The 17230-nt window shown below is 48.3% G+C and overlaps 6 protein-coding genes across 6 annotated transcripts; 3 read left to right on the forward strand and 3 right to left on the reverse strand.

The window, feature by feature from the left end:
- Positions 1-133: 133 nt before the first annotated feature.
- F5147DRAFT_170347 (uncharacterized protein) lies at positions 134-1552 on the reverse strand. The gene is made up of 5 exons (XM_041428377.1): positions 1140-1552; positions 1002-1087; positions 861-948; positions 480-808; positions 134-426 (listed from the first exon to the last, which is right to left on the reverse strand). The coding sequence occupies exons 1-5, from the start codon at positions 1420-1422 to the stop codon at positions 151-153; spliced, it is 1062 nt and encodes a 353-aa protein (XP_041292861.1). The 5' UTR covers positions 1423-1552; the 3' UTR covers positions 134-150.
- A 1684-nt stretch (positions 1553-3236) lies between these two features.
- Positions 3237-3891, reverse strand: F5147DRAFT_773621 (uncharacterized protein; the record flags this gene model as incomplete). The annotated part of the gene is made up of 3 exons (XM_041441489.1): positions 3237-3486; positions 3540-3610; positions 3661-3891. The coding sequence occupies 3 exons, from the start codon at positions 3889-3891 to the stop codon at positions 3237-3239; spliced, it is 552 nt and encodes a 183-aa protein (XP_041292862.1).
- Positions 3892-4718: 827 nt separating this feature from the next.
- F5147DRAFT_694865 (kinase-like domain-containing protein) lies at positions 4719-7100 on the forward strand. The gene is made up of 4 exons (XM_041437337.1): positions 4719-5000; positions 5050-5294; positions 5347-5794; positions 5847-7100. Exons 1-4 carry the CDS (start codon positions 4832-4834, stop codon positions 6764-6766), a joined length of 1782 nt encoding a protein of 593 aa, XP_041292863.1. The 5' UTR covers positions 4719-4831; the 3' UTR covers positions 6767-7100.
- A 177-nt stretch (positions 7101-7277) lies between these two features.
- On the reverse strand, positions 7278-9198 carry F5147DRAFT_170482 (Alpha/Beta hydrolase protein). The gene is made up of 8 exons (XM_041428378.1): positions 8568-9198; positions 8378-8501; positions 8139-8328; positions 7942-8088; positions 7640-7891; positions 7501-7588; positions 7421-7448; positions 7278-7370 (listed from the first exon to the last, which is right to left on the reverse strand). Exons 1-8 carry the CDS (start codon positions 9003-9005, stop codon positions 7306-7308), a joined length of 1332 nt encoding a protein of 443 aa, XP_041292864.1. The 5' UTR covers positions 9006-9198; the 3' UTR covers positions 7278-7305.
- Positions 9199-10529: 1331 nt separating this feature from the next.
- On the forward strand, positions 10530-12604 carry F5147DRAFT_576874 (amino acid transporter; the record flags this gene model as incomplete). The annotated part of the gene is made up of 11 exons (XM_041431354.1): positions 10530-10772; positions 10828-10886; positions 10939-11003; positions 11048-11108; positions 11159-11378; positions 11441-11475; positions 11513-11579; positions 11640-12098; positions 12156-12241; positions 12298-12364; positions 12413-12604. 11 exons carry the CDS (start codon positions 10530-10532, stop codon positions 12602-12604), a joined length of 1554 nt encoding a protein of 517 aa, XP_041292865.1.
- Positions 12605-13232: 628 nt separating this feature from the next.
- Positions 13233-16586, forward strand: F5147DRAFT_745734 (WD40 repeat-like protein; the record flags this gene model as incomplete). The annotated part of the gene is made up of 12 exons (XM_041439779.1): positions 13233-13362; positions 13495-13724; positions 13746-14040; positions 14298-14348; positions 14382-14607; positions 14830-14958; positions 15029-15454; positions 15539-15758; positions 15879-16009; positions 16047-16077; positions 16297-16370; positions 16514-16586. 12 exons carry the CDS (start codon positions 13233-13235, stop codon positions 16584-16586), a joined length of 2016 nt encoding a protein of 671 aa, XP_041292866.1.
- Between the last annotated feature and the right edge of the window lie 644 nt (positions 16587-17230).

Consider the following 17230-nt stretch of genomic DNA (forward strand, 5'->3'; position numbering starts at 1 on the left):
TTCTATTGTCGTGGATGAAAGTGGGTATATTTAATATGCTAACTGTCTGTCAAATCCAGGGTAACTACACGGATTTCGTAAAGGCGTTGCAATCAAAGTATTGTCACATAACGTAGCTTGTACATAAAATCCAGGTCACCCCCGCAAGTCTCATATCGCCCTGCCAAAGGTATCGGGCATATTCGCATAATCTTCCGTAGATTCTAACAACGGGTATGGTAACTTGGGAGAGCGTATCGATTCATCACGGGCGATTTCTTGGTGAAAGGAAATCTCAACGTTCAGTGGAGCGGCTGGGGGAGGGGGCTTTGGTAAGTCCAACGGCCGCCGCAACTGGATGGAGTTGTCATCCATGAGGGTGGTGGAGCGATTCGTCCAGGCCTTGCCCACTGCGATGCGGTAGATAATAAGGAGTGGGGCAACGACCTATAGTACAGACGTAAGTCGTGATTCGTTCCCAGTAGCATGGAGATACTTACCTGCGCTTCGCCCAGTAATTGCATGAATGCATATGAGATCGGACTGTTGAGAGTATACGGTATGAGGTAAAGAAGCGAACATATCGAGTAAATGGCGGCGGATTCAATAACGATAGCTGCGAAACTGGCGTAAATCGCCCCGTGGCCTAAGCCTAGGACTTTGGATATACGGTGGCGGTGGTATAGAAGGCGTAAGACAGTGAGGAGGCTGATGAAGATATTGATGGCGAGAGAGAAACAGAGGTATGGGAAGAGCAAGCTAAAGGACATCCAGCCGCTTGCGGATTGTACTGGTGTTGAGACAATAACAAGCCAGAGGGTTCCTGTGACTTGTGAAAGGTCAAAAGGGATTGCGAAGACACGTGTAAATCTGGCACATACTGAGAGTTCCGAGGAACAGAAGAGATCCAAGTCCAACAATGATGAAGTAAATTCCAGTATCTCTGTATACTACGGTACATCGCCAGATCTATGGTGCGTGTTCGATGGTGGGGATGGGAGATATGGCAACGGTACACTTACCATCAACAGGTCTGCACACCAATCCGAAACCACGAAAGCGGTGTTTAGTGGAGGTGATGAGGTCGCCTCCTCGAATGCACTAGGGCCTGAGTAAAAACATAAGTACAACATGCAGTCCATTCTAAAAGTTGCACATACCACCGGGATATAAACGATTGTCAATAAAGCCCAGTTGCGTTATCTGGGCGTTGAACGCTACATATATCGTACCAACCACAAAGAGGAAAGCGACATAGCATAAGAGGAATCTGTTCGTCTTGTATCCAGTAGCATGCGATTGAGCGCGGGGCCAGAGGGAGCGCCAACACATGACAGACAGGACGATCACCACGCCATAAAGGACGCCAGTGACGATGGCCCCCTGCAGCCATGCGCCCTCCGCATAGATCAGCGCATTGGATTCGTCAGGGCGGTAAGACATAAGTGCTTAAGCAGCAGTGTGCTGATTTGAAAATCGAGAACTATGCGCTGCAGTTTGATGAGAGTCTGGCCGTTCTAGAATAGCACACGGTGTGACGCATATATATCACTTGACCTAAATCACGTTGTTCGCTAAAGCGCTGATAGGCTGACCCGGCCAACCTTCTTTTTCAAGACGGGTTGCATTCGAGCGCTCGAGTCGTGACGGCAGTAACGGCAGGGTCGTGAGAGGACCTGACGGAATCTCCCATTTTCATTTTGATGAAGTTTGAGTTGGTGGGGATGGTATTCGGAAAAACAAAGAACCCACAAACGTTAATGAACTGTACCGTCACGGTGAGCGGAACGAGGCAGCGGCGCAGCGCGGTACCTATGGTACTGGCAACAGTACTAGGTCAATCCAGAGTCAACCTGACGTAGCCTGAAGGCCTGACGGCTCATTGACGTCTGTGGCTGACCTCTAAAGGGATCCAGGTGGCGTAAAGTGGATGGGTTTTCGCTCGGAGCTTGGTTCAAGTATTGAGAAGGAAACTGCTTTCCGTGACCCGTCTTCCGAAAGCTGCGGAGTGCGCGTCACCGAGCGACAGCTAAGGTCTAGACGTCTAAGGTTTGGTGAAGGATGAACGTTTGAACGGCAACACAACAAAGTTTTGTGAACTTCGAAGCACGTTCTCTCAAAGTTCGCTGACGCGAAGTATCGTCACTTTGAGGTACGGCCGTGGCTGACCGATCCAGATTACATACATAGGCACGCGCATGATAGTTCCACTGGCAGGAGGAAGTTTCCGCAACTTATGACGTTGGTTGCGTAACTCAACATTGTGTCCTGCAGCAGGTGTTGGTACTGCTGCGCTGTCACGCACTTTGTCAATCATGCAAATGCAGCCACAACCGTGATGAGTACTACTGGGGTATCGCAACTTCAAGGGACACTAGGGTCTGATAGATTAGAAAGTACTGTCCTACTCAGGGTATCGACAAGCTGATATTAAAAAAATTCTTGGGGTGAGAAGGGATTCAAACATTCTCTTGTCTTGCGGCGTTCACCAAACATGACAGTTGTATGTCATGTGCAATCGAATTTGGATTAGTGGTAAGGAACGAGTCAGGCCTACAAGTGCGGAAGGTTGAAGAGCCGTGTTGATTCGGACCTGATGATGTCAGCCAAGACCGATACTTACGACTGTATTACAATGAGTTGATTAGATCTAGTAAGTAGTTTCGTCGCCGTAGTTTCGTGATCCGCATTAATCCACAGATTAATACGTCAACAGGCAGCTGGTTGATCACGCAATCACGACTGCAGTTGGATGTGTGAGTCAGAATAAAACAGTACTAGTAGAGTTGGAGCTAGGTGGAGAATCACCAGGTATCACCGCAAATGACTAAGTACAGGCTGCCGCTGTATGTCAGTGCCAAGAATGTTACGAAATTATCGGCAAATACCGTCATAAACACTCGTGGACCGAAGTTCTCGGGCGAGACCAAACGAACCGTCGGCGATGATGAAACGTTGTGGCAAAATCCGTCTCGGAGGTAGCATTGATCGCACGATTCGCACCGGTCCTACATCGAGATTGGAACGATTGAGATACTGGCATTGATCGCGCCGGTCCCGGCTTCTGCCAGTGCATCGACGTGCTTCGAATGATTGAGACACTAGCATGGTTGGCAAGGAATCGGTATGGAAAGACTGTTTCCTTCTAGATGATCGTCTGGCTATGGGATACTGACCCAGCAGGGCACTGTGCAGTGAAAATAGTCCCATCCGTTTCTCTAGTCTCCTTTTGACATTGTTTTCTTGAAGCCGTACTTCTACGGCTCTGATGGACCGATCTTGATATCAAGGTTCAAAATACTGATACAAGGTCCCCGACTGACACCTTCTGATGGTGTTCTGAAAAGTCCAAGATCGCGATACACATGGAGGGATGGACCCTCGATTGTGAGTTTTAGCACTTGAGGAAAGCGTATGCGCGTAGGCCGCTGCTGCATCCGGCACAGGCACAAGATGTAGATCACTTCACCAGCGAGTAATCGCGGAGGCTGATTAACGTCTGTTGATCTAACGTAAGTCGAGTGATACAAGTTTCCTCTCAGGAATGCACGCGCACATACGCAAAAGGGGTTATTATGGAGGACGCGAGTGGCCCTTTAAGCTTCAAACGTAGACGAAAGAACTGGAGGGACTGATGTGGTTTGGTTAGTTCTGACACCAGAGACTAGACAACCAACGCACGAGTACGATATCAATGTAGATAACGCGCAAGGCACACCACATGCGAACGAATGATATCGCATAACGAAGATATGACTGATAAGTGTAGAGATGAGAAAGGATCGGCAGCCGACTTGGATCAGAACGCTTCGTGAGAGTCGTCGCATACGCCCGCCGAATCAGTTGAGAAAGCCTTATCAGAAGTGTGATTGAGGGCGAACGATAGCATGTAGGAACTGATAGGGAGAACATTGTGAGTTGACAATTTCAATTCAACAACCTAACGACTTGAAACCAACATTCGGAATGCTACGCCGTACACACAGCTAGGCGATTCATTTGGGTAGAGTAGTAAATAGTTGAAACGTGCGTGATCTCATGACACCAGTGCGGGTTCCTAGATGTCCGTGGAGAGATAAATCCTAGGGTTCAGACGGCATCAAGGAAAGTTCTCTTACGATCTATTTAGACCGACGTACCAATTATGTATTCGATGAGCAACGTTTGTAATTTTGAGGTCTCGAGATAGTCATGATGTGAGAAAAAGAACGGTGTAGCTCGTAATAAAGTGCCCCGTGGAAGCAGCTAGGTTGCGGCAAGGTTGAGGCCAGCGGGCATTTCCGCAATGATATCTGATGTTTTTGAAATAGCGTAGCCTGAGCCCTTTCGGAGCTTCCAAGTCGAGTAGGAACTACGGTAAAAGTTAGCTTGAACAGATTAGCGCCATGATAGCAGTCAAGGTTAATTTAATACCTTCGCGAAGCTCTATGGCCCAATGACTGCCAGTGACTCATGGCTGACTCAGGTCAGGATGATCTTTGAAAGTTTTTGCAGAAACTTAGTCGCCGCTACTAGTTAGTAGCTAGCAACTGACTCGGGATCTGAATGAAGCGGCCTGGCCCACTGAGGGATAGAATGAAATGATAATGCTATGATCGTCGCAACTGCGGAACCTCGAAGACCAGGCTAGACAAGCTAAAACTGTTTGCAATGCAGCCGCTTACGCCGTGAGACAAGATCCGATCGTGTCAGTTTCCCCGCATATTTATTACGGATTTCCAAACAAACTGTTCAAATATCTTTTCTTTGCGCTCTCTCTCCCTTTATAATTAACCAACCTGGCTCACCTTTATTTCATCTTTTCTTGACTCTCCGTCACAAACCATTTCTCAGAAGTTCGTATGATCTTGCTATGAAAGTACTGAGAAGCCCTGTCTCTACCCGCATCGTCAGGCCTACGACCGCTCTCAAGCCCACAAATGTCTCTCGAAACTTGGCTACCGCAATATCCATAACTCCTCCTTCCTACCTCTCTCTACCTCCCCCGGGTCCACCCCAACCTCGTCTTCCAGGCCCTTCTGGTAAGCAATGAGGCATTTTGGCTGTTCCTTTTTACTCAAAAACCTTCAGTCGTCGCCTCTTTAGGAACCGAATATAATGAGAATCTCTTCCGATACACCTCCGGCAGGTGGTTGTACAACGAATCTCAGCAGATGGCTCAGCGTTACATCAAGTTTGATGTCGCTGCTCTACGTCGTATCATTGCCTCCGTCTGCGCTTCCCCTGTATCATCCATGGAGAAAAAGGAGGGTTTGTTTAACAAGACTTTAATGGTCACTCTCGCAAATGGGAAAAAAGTTGCTGTCCGTATCAAAGCAAGTCACATTACATGTGCATGGCCATACTCGTTCTGATCTTCATTCATAGAATCCAATTGCGGGTCCCGACCACCTCATGACTTCCAGTGAGGTTGCAACGATGGATTTCGTCCGCCACAATCTAGGAATTCCTGTGCCTAAGATCTTGGCCTGGAGTTCCCACGCTGCTAATAATGGCGTCGGAGCAGAATACATCATCATGGAGTCCGCTCCGGGTGTCCAGCTTAGCACCGTCTGGCGCACCATGGACTCACGTCAGAAGAAGAACGTCGTCAATTCGCTTGTAGCACTCGAGCAGAACATGCTGAACGCAAAGTTTGCGCAGTATGGTAGCCTATACTACAGGGATGATATTCCCGAGTCGAAACGGGCCCCGCGCTTGTATGCCCACGGATCACGTAGGTTCGGTTCCGAGGAAAAGTTTTGCATAGGTCCCATAGCCCATCGCAATTTCTATGAAGATGAACGTGCGGCTATGGACCTTGACAGAGGACCGTGTGCGTATATCTGACACCGCTTAATTATGGCATGTTGCTAATGCTTGTCAAGGGTCATCCCCGGAGGATTACCTTCGCTCCCTCGCATTGCGCGAGGAGGCATGGATCTCACGTTTTGCCAAGCCTAATATCCATGATGATCCTTTCCGCAATGTCTCTGGCCCTCAGTTCAAGGAAGAGCATCTTCAGTGCTTAGAACAGTATCGTTCAATCATCCCCGCTCTCGTGCCGACCTCGCGAAAGGTCCTTGCATCTAATTTGTGGCATTCTGACCTTAACCCTGGCAATATCTTCGTATCCGACGACGAGGAGCGACGTGTGGTTAGCATCATTGACTGGCAAGGCTGTTGGGCTGGTCCTGCGTATCTTCAAATGACCAGTCCATCCTTCCTGGCTTGCGATGTTGCCGGACTTACTTCAGGCCTCGATTTCCCTAAACTTCCTCCTGAGTACGACATCATGAGCCAAGACACCAAGGCTATAATGCACGAGGATCACAAGGCGCAGATACTTCATAAACTCTATGAAATCAAACAGCTGTACCCTTATCGTATTAGCGATCGCGAGGCGCGAGTAATGCCTGTCCGCGCAGCAGGCCGGACATGGAAAGACGGCATTCTTCCGCTGCGCCTCGCGTTGCTTGACGTCTTCAGCCGGTGGGCAGAACTCTCTCGTAGTGATGAGCCCTGCCCGCTGCGCTTTACGCGGGAGGAAGTGCAAGAGCTGAAGCGTCAACGAGACCGGTATGTAGATTGGCATGACTTCCTGGACGACGTGCGTACGACATTTGGCATGCGGTTGTACGGATGGGTGTCCCCGCATGATTATCCATCGAAACGTGCGTTGCTTGAAGGCACACGCAGTCGTCTTCCCGTCGCGCTCACCAGTCAGCTGGAGGAGATTCTTCCTCAGGATTGGTGGCCGTTCAGAGATACGGTCCCTTTACCCTCTGCGCCTGAGGTGCGAGTGTAAGGTGGTTACGTATCTTTAACATTACTTTCTTTGAGTTTTCATTGATCTTCTTGGAACTGCTGCTATCGTTTTTCTTCACGATTTTATCTTGTTGTGCGAGGGGATACGGACCTTCATCATTACGATACGACTCATGGTTATTAATTTGCTGCGATTAGACAGTTTGTCGTTTAGATGTTCACTTTTGAGTTATCTTCCTTGTATTTACATTAACGTGTAGGGTTACTTTGCTTTGGTTTGCTAGGGATTTGGGAAATACATAGAGTGCGGTAGTATATGTTGTACATATATAGAGTATACCACCGTGAACATGAAGAAGTGATGTCCGTCGGAAGTGTAATTAACCGTGAGAATCGATGCATAGTGTTTTGCACTCCAAACTAATGTGAACTCGGCTTCCAGGAATTCATGCACATGTCCGACGATTGATCAAAGCGGTAAGTACAACAGAATGAATGCTGGCCAGTCTACAGGTAGTGCCTAAAATTGAGAAATCATTCGGGCGAGCCTCAAACAACTTGTGCCATCCACAATCAATTTCAGAGCTTCGACTGCGTTGAGCAAACACCATATTTCCTATGAATAAAGTCAGCTACAATTTGTGCTGCATGGAAGTTAGCTATCAAACATTCGATTCCTTTGAACGCAACGTACCAAGTGCTTCCGGAGACTCGTGAGGAATCTATAACACAATTATGTCAGTTATAAACATGATGAAATACTGAGACACAAACGAGATGATCAGATGACTTGATGATAATATTGGATGAATTTGCTGGTCTGCGCCAAACGCGTTCCTTGAAGACTTGCTCCATCATCGACCTGTGACAGCGCCTATTAGTTACTGGATTTTTTCCTGTCTCTCTGACTCACACTTCTCGGTTTTGCTTTCCGGGGAGGATCCATAACAGCTCGATGTTTTCGTCGAGCGTTTCCATCAACTCCCAAGTTTCGCGACCAGCTCGTACGTTGGCAGAGACGATAGCCTCATGAATGGGAGGTGTTTTTAATGCGACTTTTCCGCTTCCGTCCTCGTACAGTCCATAATCAACATAGAGCCGAAGTACATCAGGATGCCAAGAGGAGAACAAAGGTGAAGATTTGAAGGAACGCAAAGCATCCTCCCTACAATCATAGTCAGTAGATGCGAGGCTAAGTGATTGACATATAAGTACCGTGATGGCCAGTGTTGGCGCCTGAGCAAGATGCGGCCAACAAGGCTCTGTGCGTGCTCCCATGGAAATCCTGTGAATGTATCGATCATCGGGTCGACAAGGATGAGCGAGGAAAATAAGGCTGGAAAATTTAACGCGACTAAAGCACTGCGTAATATCATGAGGTTCAGCAAGGCTTTTGAAACGCAATAACATACGCCACGCAACCTCCGACTGAGTGCCCGGCTACGACCAGGGTCCGAGAAGAGAAGCCACTCTTTTGACGTGCCTCACTAATGGATGCGGGAAGTCGACGAAGTTGGACGGGAAGTGCAGATGTTTCTACTTCTTCTGGCATGTGGTTGATAAGAAAGTTTGCAGTGTCTCTTGCATTGTCAGTCCAATCAACTGCTGTCGATTAATTTCAAGGGAGGAAATTTAAGAGATGTTCTCTTACGGCTACCACTGAGATTCTGTCTGTTTAGCAGAGCAGAGTCCCCATGCTGCACAGACTCCCATGACCATATCTCGTCTATAACACCACAGGCAGCTAGTAGATAGCATAGGGTGGTCTCCCAAGTCTAAATATGCATAATATAAAGTCAGATTCCTAGCATGCAGACCATGAACAGGCGTGGCGGGCTCACTTCCTTCGGAAAGCCTGCTGCGTGCACAAGGAATAAGGTTACCCCCTTCGTCCTGACTTTGGCGTTCCAGTCCTTTTTCACATATCGATTGACACAATTCCACAGTAGCCTTTCGTCCACGACTCCGGAATAGCCGTCCTCTCCTTGCCGGGCCTGTTGTTCCATGAGTTCAAGTCCCAGTTTCTTGATATCCCTCCCGGTTCTTTTCGAAGAACGAGGGGGTGGCTCAGGAACTGGAGTATTTGGACTGACTCTGGGATTGGCGGCAGGTATGATATGGGTGCTGATTTTGTACATGCCAAGTAAGGTATCGGTCCGGGGCTTGGAGGGCAGGGATGGGATCTCGACGCGCCCTTCATGGTGCTTCAATGGCACCCATGGGCGCGGTTTCACGGACGTCCGGAGCGTCGTAGGAGTGTAAGGGAATGATGAGGCCATAAATGCTGCTTGAAGCTTTAGTATACACGAATTGAACCTGGCTGAGTGGCTTCCAAGTTGGGTACAGTCAATGTGAATTTATTCTGTGAATCTCGAACGGTTTCCACCGTACAGTGCTAATAGGACAGGAGAGAAGGTGAGATTTATGTAAAGGAAGGTTGTGTTGTTTGAGATTTGTTATAAATAACGCATTCATCATGTCACGGGCGTTGTGGGGTGTTACCATGGAACGAGAGCAAAACGGGAGGTAGTACTATTACTGTTGCAAGTGAAGCGATTTCAAGGTAACTTCGCTTCGTTTCGAAAAAGTGGGAGTTCAAACGTTCAACGTCAACGTGCAATCGCAGGCAAGCTCGATATCGCACCCACTTCATCAGACAGGCAGGATGAAACGTCTATCGGGAATGATACGGTCGGCACGCGCACCGGGCCAGAAGTGGACTCCAGACTCCAGAGCCCAGTCACTCCACAGCCACCCTGATATGATGCATGTGATGGGTAACAGCATTGATCTTGACAACGATACGGTCGATTCAAGACTCGAATCGTCGACACGGATAACAACGAGGACTATCAGCAAAAAAGTCAAGGATTTCGCAGCAAGTGGAAGACATGGTCATGATCAATAGCTAAGGCAAAGGACCGTGCGAACAACTAGAAACACACGAATTTAAATTCTCTGAAAAAAGTGAGGTTTAAACGACCATGGCACCACAAAAGTGACAAAACCCACTATTGCTGTTTGACTGAATTGACCTGGCTAGGGAAAACTACAAAACAACATAAACTATCACACCATCACTAGTACTTGCACCTACAAATGTATCAAGAGTACTTGGCACCCGGGCCAGCGGCCGGCCGGCGTGTCTTGAATGTTCCGGAACGCCCATCATGATCATGATGGTCTTGCACATCGTAATCATATTGGGCGTTCGAAGGAACTCTTGCGCCCAGTGTCGTCCACATCATGACGATTGGCTAACTTAGCCTATCGTAACGTCTGCGAGGCTGGAGTTTATTGGTGATGTCTTGCATACTTGCTTCATCAGGGAATCAAAACACATACTTAGAGGTTCGTCGCATTATCTCCCTAGAGCGCCCATCTTGTTGGATAAGTTCACGACGAAGCCTCTGAGCAGCCAGATAAACACTTATGCGGTGATGTACACGCGACTTCACACTGATTGGCACATGTGGGCCTGGCAGCGCCTTCAATTCTCTCAAGGTCAGCGAAATCCTTACTAAACATGATTTGAATTATTCTAACCATTTACGATAAGGAGTCAGGTGGCGCGTCTGAAGCTCTACAAGCTCATGGTCTCTGCTTCCGAAGATACCCCTCATTCACACCAATCATGCACTTGACAGAGTGTCCTGGTCGGTACTTAAGCAAACATTGCTTATCTGGAGGCGAGAGAGTGGTTTGTTATACCTTATCTCTCCTTGCTCTCGTTTTTCTACTAGTCACCATATAACGCTGGTCCTCTTATCTACTCACCACAATCAGGTTGTGCCACGTCCACTATGGTCAAGTTAGAACATGGAGACTTCAGTGTAGGAGATGACAAGGAAGAGGCACGCGATGTTTCTGTGTCTGCTCAACGCCTTCAGGAGCTGGGGTACGCGGTCGAATTCCGCCGCGAGATGTCCCTCTTTGGAGTGCTTGGGATGTCGTTCTGTGCCATAGGCATTCTGACTGGAATGAGTAGCGCGTTTCAGACAGGCTTGTTCTCTGGAGGTCCGCTTGGCCTGTTCTGGGGATGGAATGTGAGTTTTGCGCTTCGGTCTGCCTGAAAACGATACAAGCTGCTGTTCTGTATAGATATGCAGTCTCTTTATGTTTCTGATCGCTTTAAGTCTCGCAGAGATTTGCAGTACATAGTGAGTAAGTCGTTATACCCTACCAAGAGCCATGACTTACGTTGTCGTATAGCCCAACAATGGGAGGACTCTACTTTTGGGTTTGCAAGATGAAACCAGACATGCCTATCCTTGGCTGTAAGTTTCAACATCCACCTTTCACGCGGTGGCTCATGAATCAGTCTTCACTGGCTGGCTTTATTCCATGGCTATGGTGTTTACCGGCGCTTCCGGAAATCTGAGGTAAGGTTCGTTAGCATCATACGATTCACAGCCTGCGAATTGTCATCTAGTATTGCTCTATACCTTGCATCGATGGCGGAGGTTGGACAAGGAAGGATTTTGACGCGAATAGAAATCACTGCGATCGCATGGGCCATGAACATATTCTCTGGCATTATCAATACCATCGGAACGAAGGCTATAGGGCGAATGAGCGCGTTTAACGTCTGGTGGACGCTGGGTGGGACGTTTGTCCTGGTCATCACCCTACTTGTGAAAGCACCTGTGAAGGTAAAGTTTTCACAATCTGCCTGGCGAACTTTCTTCACGCGAAACTTGATTATGTATGATAGAATTCTCCTGAATTTGTGTTCACGAATTTTCAAAAGTAAGCAAAAGCTTACTTTGCAAAAGGACGAAGTTAGTGACTGGCAGATTATCTTCACAGGCTGGGAATCGAAAGGCTTCGTCGTGCTTCTTGGGTTTCTTCAGGTCAGGTTTGATTATGTACGTATGATGTGCAATGTGACTCACATCGCTGTCGTGCTACAGGCTGTATACACGCTCGAGGGATGTGAAACAGCAGCTCAAGTAGCAGAAGAGGCTGTACGCGCAGAAATCCTGGCCCCACTCGCTGTGGTAGGCAGCATTGCAGGCTCTTGGTTAATCGGTCTCGCGTACATGCTTTCACTTCTTTTCGCAGTCCAGAACATCGCGTCCGTTAAGGCCACCACATATGCCATCCCAATTTCTCAACTCTTCTATGATGCTGTCGGGCCCCAGTTGGCGCAAGTGTGTCTGGTTGTGGTGCTGCTTGCCCAAGTGATGGCTGCGATTACAAATTTTACTGCGAGCTCGAGGCTGTTCTATGCCCTCGCAAGAGATAATGCGTTCCCGATGAAAAAGCAATTTACGGCCTTGAACCGATTCCAAGCGCCATACTGGGGTGTATGGGTCAGCGTCTTGATAGGATGCCTTATATCGTGTGCTTACATCGGGTCTGCGGTTGCAGTCAGTCGGCCTGTTTCTTCTGATGCCTTTGTTCTGATAAAATTTCCGCATTCACAGTTCAACGCCATCTTATCTTCAGCAGCCATATCGGTGATGCTGAGCTACATGCAACCCATCCTTATTCGTGTGTTCTGGCCTGACTCGTTCGTTATTGAAAATCATGTATCCAAGCCTCGATTAACTCATGTGTTAAATTTAGCATTGACGATTTTGGACCCTTTCGCCTTGGAAAATGGTCATGGCCAGTGAACTTTGCAGGTTTTCTGGTGCGTGCATTCTTCATTTTTACAAATAGCCATTGATTATCTGTGTAGTTCTGCATTTTCATCTGCGTTTTATTCATCCTACCTACGGCATACCCAGTGAACGTCCTCAACATGAACTACTCAATTGTTGCTGTGGGCGGTCTTTTGGTCATAATCACGATCAACTGGTTTTGGTGGGGAAAGCATAGCTTTAAAGGTCCTGTTAAAACATGGGTAACACCAAGTCCCTCACTCCATTGACTCGCATACCTTTCGCAGGATGCAGTTGAACGCTTTTTATATTTAACTTATATACGATACATGAGAGTCAGCGCGGTAGTTGAGTACTCGAGGAACGATGAAATGATAGTAGCCCAATGTCATATATTCCAAAGAATGATACTTGATTCAGATCACAGTCGAATGTGTCCTGCAGCTGTGCCCCTACCAGGGCCCTCACGCAATGGCTGCCACTCACGGCTGCTACTGTGCTTAATTTCTCATCGCTGGGAATCCTGAACCGGTAGGACTCGGAGCGTCTGCCTCGAGTTTGCTCTTGGGGTCAGCCGTGCTTTAGCCTTTGGGTCTTCAGCTGATCTCTTACTCTGCAGGTGTCATACACTCAAAAAGTAGCCCATCATTTGACACCACCGAAGTGGAGCGTCACGCACGGGCGATCAACCTAATAAAAATAAGTCAAGTCGGATTGGAGTCTTGAAGTTTCGTGGGCCCCTGAATGGCGTCTAAGTCACGTGGGGGTGGTTGAACACGCGAGACTCAGGCAATCGGAAGGGCAGACGCCTGCAGACGCATGCCCGCAGTAGCGTGCAGTCTACCTAACAGGGACTACAAATAAGGCTGGCGACACGCAACCTTGGTTTTACTGACAATGGAGTCTAGGAGGACAGTCCCCGATTTTTATCGTGGAGGCTCGCCTTCGACACCTTACTATACAGCTCATCCATCTCCAACGGCCACTCCGGAGTCTCACTCTGACGATGAGCAGCAGCCAATAGCAGGTCCATCCAAGCTCACGCTAGACTTGCCGGTCTTCTCTCTGAACTCGAATAATGCTCTCCAGCTCTCCGATGAGGAAGAAGAAGAAGAGCACTCAAATTTGCGCTTAAACATTAATTTTAATCTCTCATTAGATTTCAGTCAAGCTACGCTAGGACACTCTCGTCCGCCTTCACCAGCACCAACCGCAGACTTTAGCATGATCTCACCTCCAAGCAGTCCTTCCTATATTCAATATCATTCTCAATTCCTTTCAGCACAGCAAGGGCGAAACACCCTTCCTTTCTTCCGGACATCTCCAACCCGCACTTCTACCCATTTACGAAGTCACAGCATAGCCTCGGGAGGCAGTACAAAACGCCGCGTACGTCCTAATATCACAAAGCTTTGGGAAAGCATCTCTTCTCCATCTCCTCGAGGCAGCAAGTCCTCGCCTATACTCAAACATCCATCGCCAACCCATAGGCACTTTCCTAGGTCATCCCCTAATATCTTGCGCGCAAAGCGCAAGACCAAACGTCCTTCAGTATCAGGCGTCTTCTATTGTGGATCCAGGGTTCAGGGTAATACCAATGGAGATGTCCACGTAGACTACGGTGCATTAGACCCACTTGACGGTGAAGAAGGTGAACTCGTAGATCACGAAGGTTATTTTGATGCAATTCAATGCGATCTCACAGGTACGGATTCTTCAAATTTTTTTAATACAGAATTAACATTTAACATTTAGCGTCCCCATCGTCATATACACGGTCCGCATCACCCTCTCCCACCACCACCACCACCCCAACCTTATCTCACCTGTGTCTCTTTCGACCTCAAACTCCCTCCCAAGCCTACACCCTCTGCCCAACATCATACGCCTCAGCCTCCACCTCCACGTTCACTTCCGCGCAATACCTACCCCCCGCTAAATCATCCCTCCCGCTTCCCCCAGAACTCATTCTATACATTTTCTCCCTCCTCCCGATGCGTTCAGTTTTAGCCTGTATGCTCGTATCTCACTCTTTCTACACCCTAGCCAAAGACACAAGCGTCTGGCTCGGTGTGTGGAGAGGAAGAGAAGGCCGTCCAAGAGTCCGACCCCGCTCACCTTATCAAAGCCCATACAACCATTCCTATACACACAACTTTGCGTACGGGCTCGGGTCTTCAGTGAATTACATGTCTTCTTATTCATTCCCACAAAATTCCTTAGCCAGCTCGTCCTCCTCTTCTTCTCAAGACGATTCGGATTCGGATATCTTGTCGCTGCGTTATGCCCACGCAGATGAAGGTGTATATGGATTCTCGCTTCTGGAGGACTCCGAAGATGTGGAGGGAGATGGGCCTAGTGGCTGGGCTGTAGATTGGGATCGAGTCAAGGCATTGCGGCACAGCGGACGCTCCAGGGGCATTTTTATAGATGAAGAAATTAATGCTAACCGACCATCGATTTACATCCCTTATGCGGATCCGATCTTAAGAAGAGGCACGAATTTAGGACCTCTCCGGCTTAACTGGCACACCCTCTACCGCTCTCGCGCCACACTCGAAAGGCGATGGCGAGATCCGCGCGGTGAGCCACGGGTGATGCGGATTGAGGGGCACGGAGACAGGTGAATTATATCCCCTCTCCTCTGCGTTTGAGTTCGAGTTTGAAATTTAATGACTGATCGGCCCCCATAGCGTCTACTGCCTCGACTTTGACTCGCGACGGATCATTACAGGATCTAGGGACAGGACCATCAAAGTGTGGTGTATCCGCACTGGCGAGTGTCTTGCGACATTTGAGGCTCATTTGGGGAGTGTGCTTTGTTTAAAGTTTGAAAAGGACTTTGATGCGAAGCGATCTTGCTCGCGCCGGTCTTTTTCTCGCGGGCCTATCAATAGTGAAGAAGAGGAGGGTGGTGCCAACGAGGATGCGAATGAGGGGGAAGAGGAGGAATCGCATGGAATGATGGTATCCGGTTCTTCTGATTGCACAGTACGCGTCTGGGACCTATACGCAAAACATCGTGGTTCGGGAGTACGGGCTGATGTACGTGCGATTCTGCGTGGCCATTCTGGGGGCGTGTTGGATTTGAGGATGGATGAGAATTGGATTGTTAGCTGGTAAGTTCTCTCTTCTAACCATATCCGATCCTCCCGATATTACACGTCGTCGTCCGAACCGACACTAACGTCTTCCCTACTTAGCTCCAAAGACGCATTGATCAACGTCTACTCCCGATCTACGCTCACTTTACACGCCGTCCTACGAGGCCATGAAGGACCCGTGAACGCCATCGGACTCGAAGGCGGGAGAGTAGTGAGTGCCAGTGGGGATGGTCGAATGATGTTGTGGGATGCTGCTAGTGGGAGATGTGAACGGGTGTTTGAGGGGCATGAGAGGGGGTTGGCTTGTATTGAGTTTAAGGTGTGTTTCTTCTATTTTTCTTTCCCGCGTCCCCGAAGTGTAGTCATCGTCGGTCATCGGTCATCGGTCGTTGGCAATCAATCAATCAATTCATACCTTTTACTGATACAACTCGACTAGGACGACCTAATCCTAAGCGGTTCAAACGACTGCACTATCAAGCTCTGGCGCGCATCTACAGGAGAGTGTCTGCACACTTTTGCTGGTCATACGTTGTTGGTTCGCGCATTGTGTTTTGATCCGAAGACTGGGTATGTGGTTAGTGCGAGTTATGATAGGAAGCGTTAGGGTTTGGGAGTGGAGGGAACCTGCTGTGGATGTTGATTCTTTCATTTCGCACTCTTCTTCCTCGTCAAACTCTTCCTCGTCGTCATTCCACTCGACACACACCAGTACTTCAACACATACCAGCAACTCAACACACACCAGAACCTCGATCTACGCATCCGACACAGACGGAGCAAGCGTAGTAGGCGTCGCGGATGGCGTCGTCGGGTATAGAAATTCGGGTATGAGCGAGAAGAGGGGTGTTGGGAAGTTGGTGAGAGAGTTTAGGGATTTGCATGCGAGTCATATTTTTGATGTTAAGTTTGATGTGGGGAGGATCGTTAGGTGAGTGTTTTTTTCGGTATTTTTGGGGTATTGGGTCGGGCTTTGACAGTTGGCTGGACTTTTGATCGTTGATGTCCTCGGTGTTTCCTTTGTTCCCGTTTCGACTCTGATTGATGAGACCTGCTGACGGCGCTTTCCTACAGCACTTCGCATGACCAGAAGATTGTTGTTTTGGATTTCACAGACGGCATCGAAGGCTCTGAAATCTTTGCGTGACATAGGGCATTGGATTCCTTTCTATTCATTTTCATCTTTCACCTCATCCTGACTCAACCATATCTGGTGATAACCAGGCCCATGGTGATACCAGTACCCGACATCGAATCTATTTATTCATCACGCATTTTATATATGTTTTGAGCATCCTGCATTGTAATTTGAGCTTGTTAGTTCTCTTGTATTTAGCTATACCTCTAGTGTATTATGTACAGTATATTTGGTAAACGTATCGGCAACGCTGGCTGGCTTAAACTAATACCACGAACAAGTTGGATATGACTAGGTCAAACCTGTTCTCTCTGGCTGCAGTGGGTACCGTGACGTGGTTATCTTGGTATCTGACCCTAATAGAAGCCTTGAAGGAAGACAGCTGTGAACTTTCGTTCAGGCTGGACTGGTAACGGTATGTGCCGACTGTTTGGCTGGCGGTACGGTACCCTCACCATGGTTAAGAACTTCAGGACCACCCTAAGACTTGCTAGGTCACTGCGAGAGCCGGACCAAACGCGTACGTGGCTCATGGCCTCTCCAGACTCCAGAATCCAATTGCAAGTTAAGTTCGTGGTAGTACTAAGTATCAGTTATCATGATAAGTTGATCTACCCGGAGCATCGATCTGCAGATTCTGTACCGATTTCATA

Source organism: Suillus discolor (genome assembly GCF_016758755.1).
Source record: "Suillus discolor strain FC423 chromosome Unknown F5147scaffold_27, whole genome shotgun sequence".
NCBI lineage: Eukaryota > Fungi > Basidiomycota > Agaricomycetes > Boletales > Suillaceae > Suillus > Suillus discolor.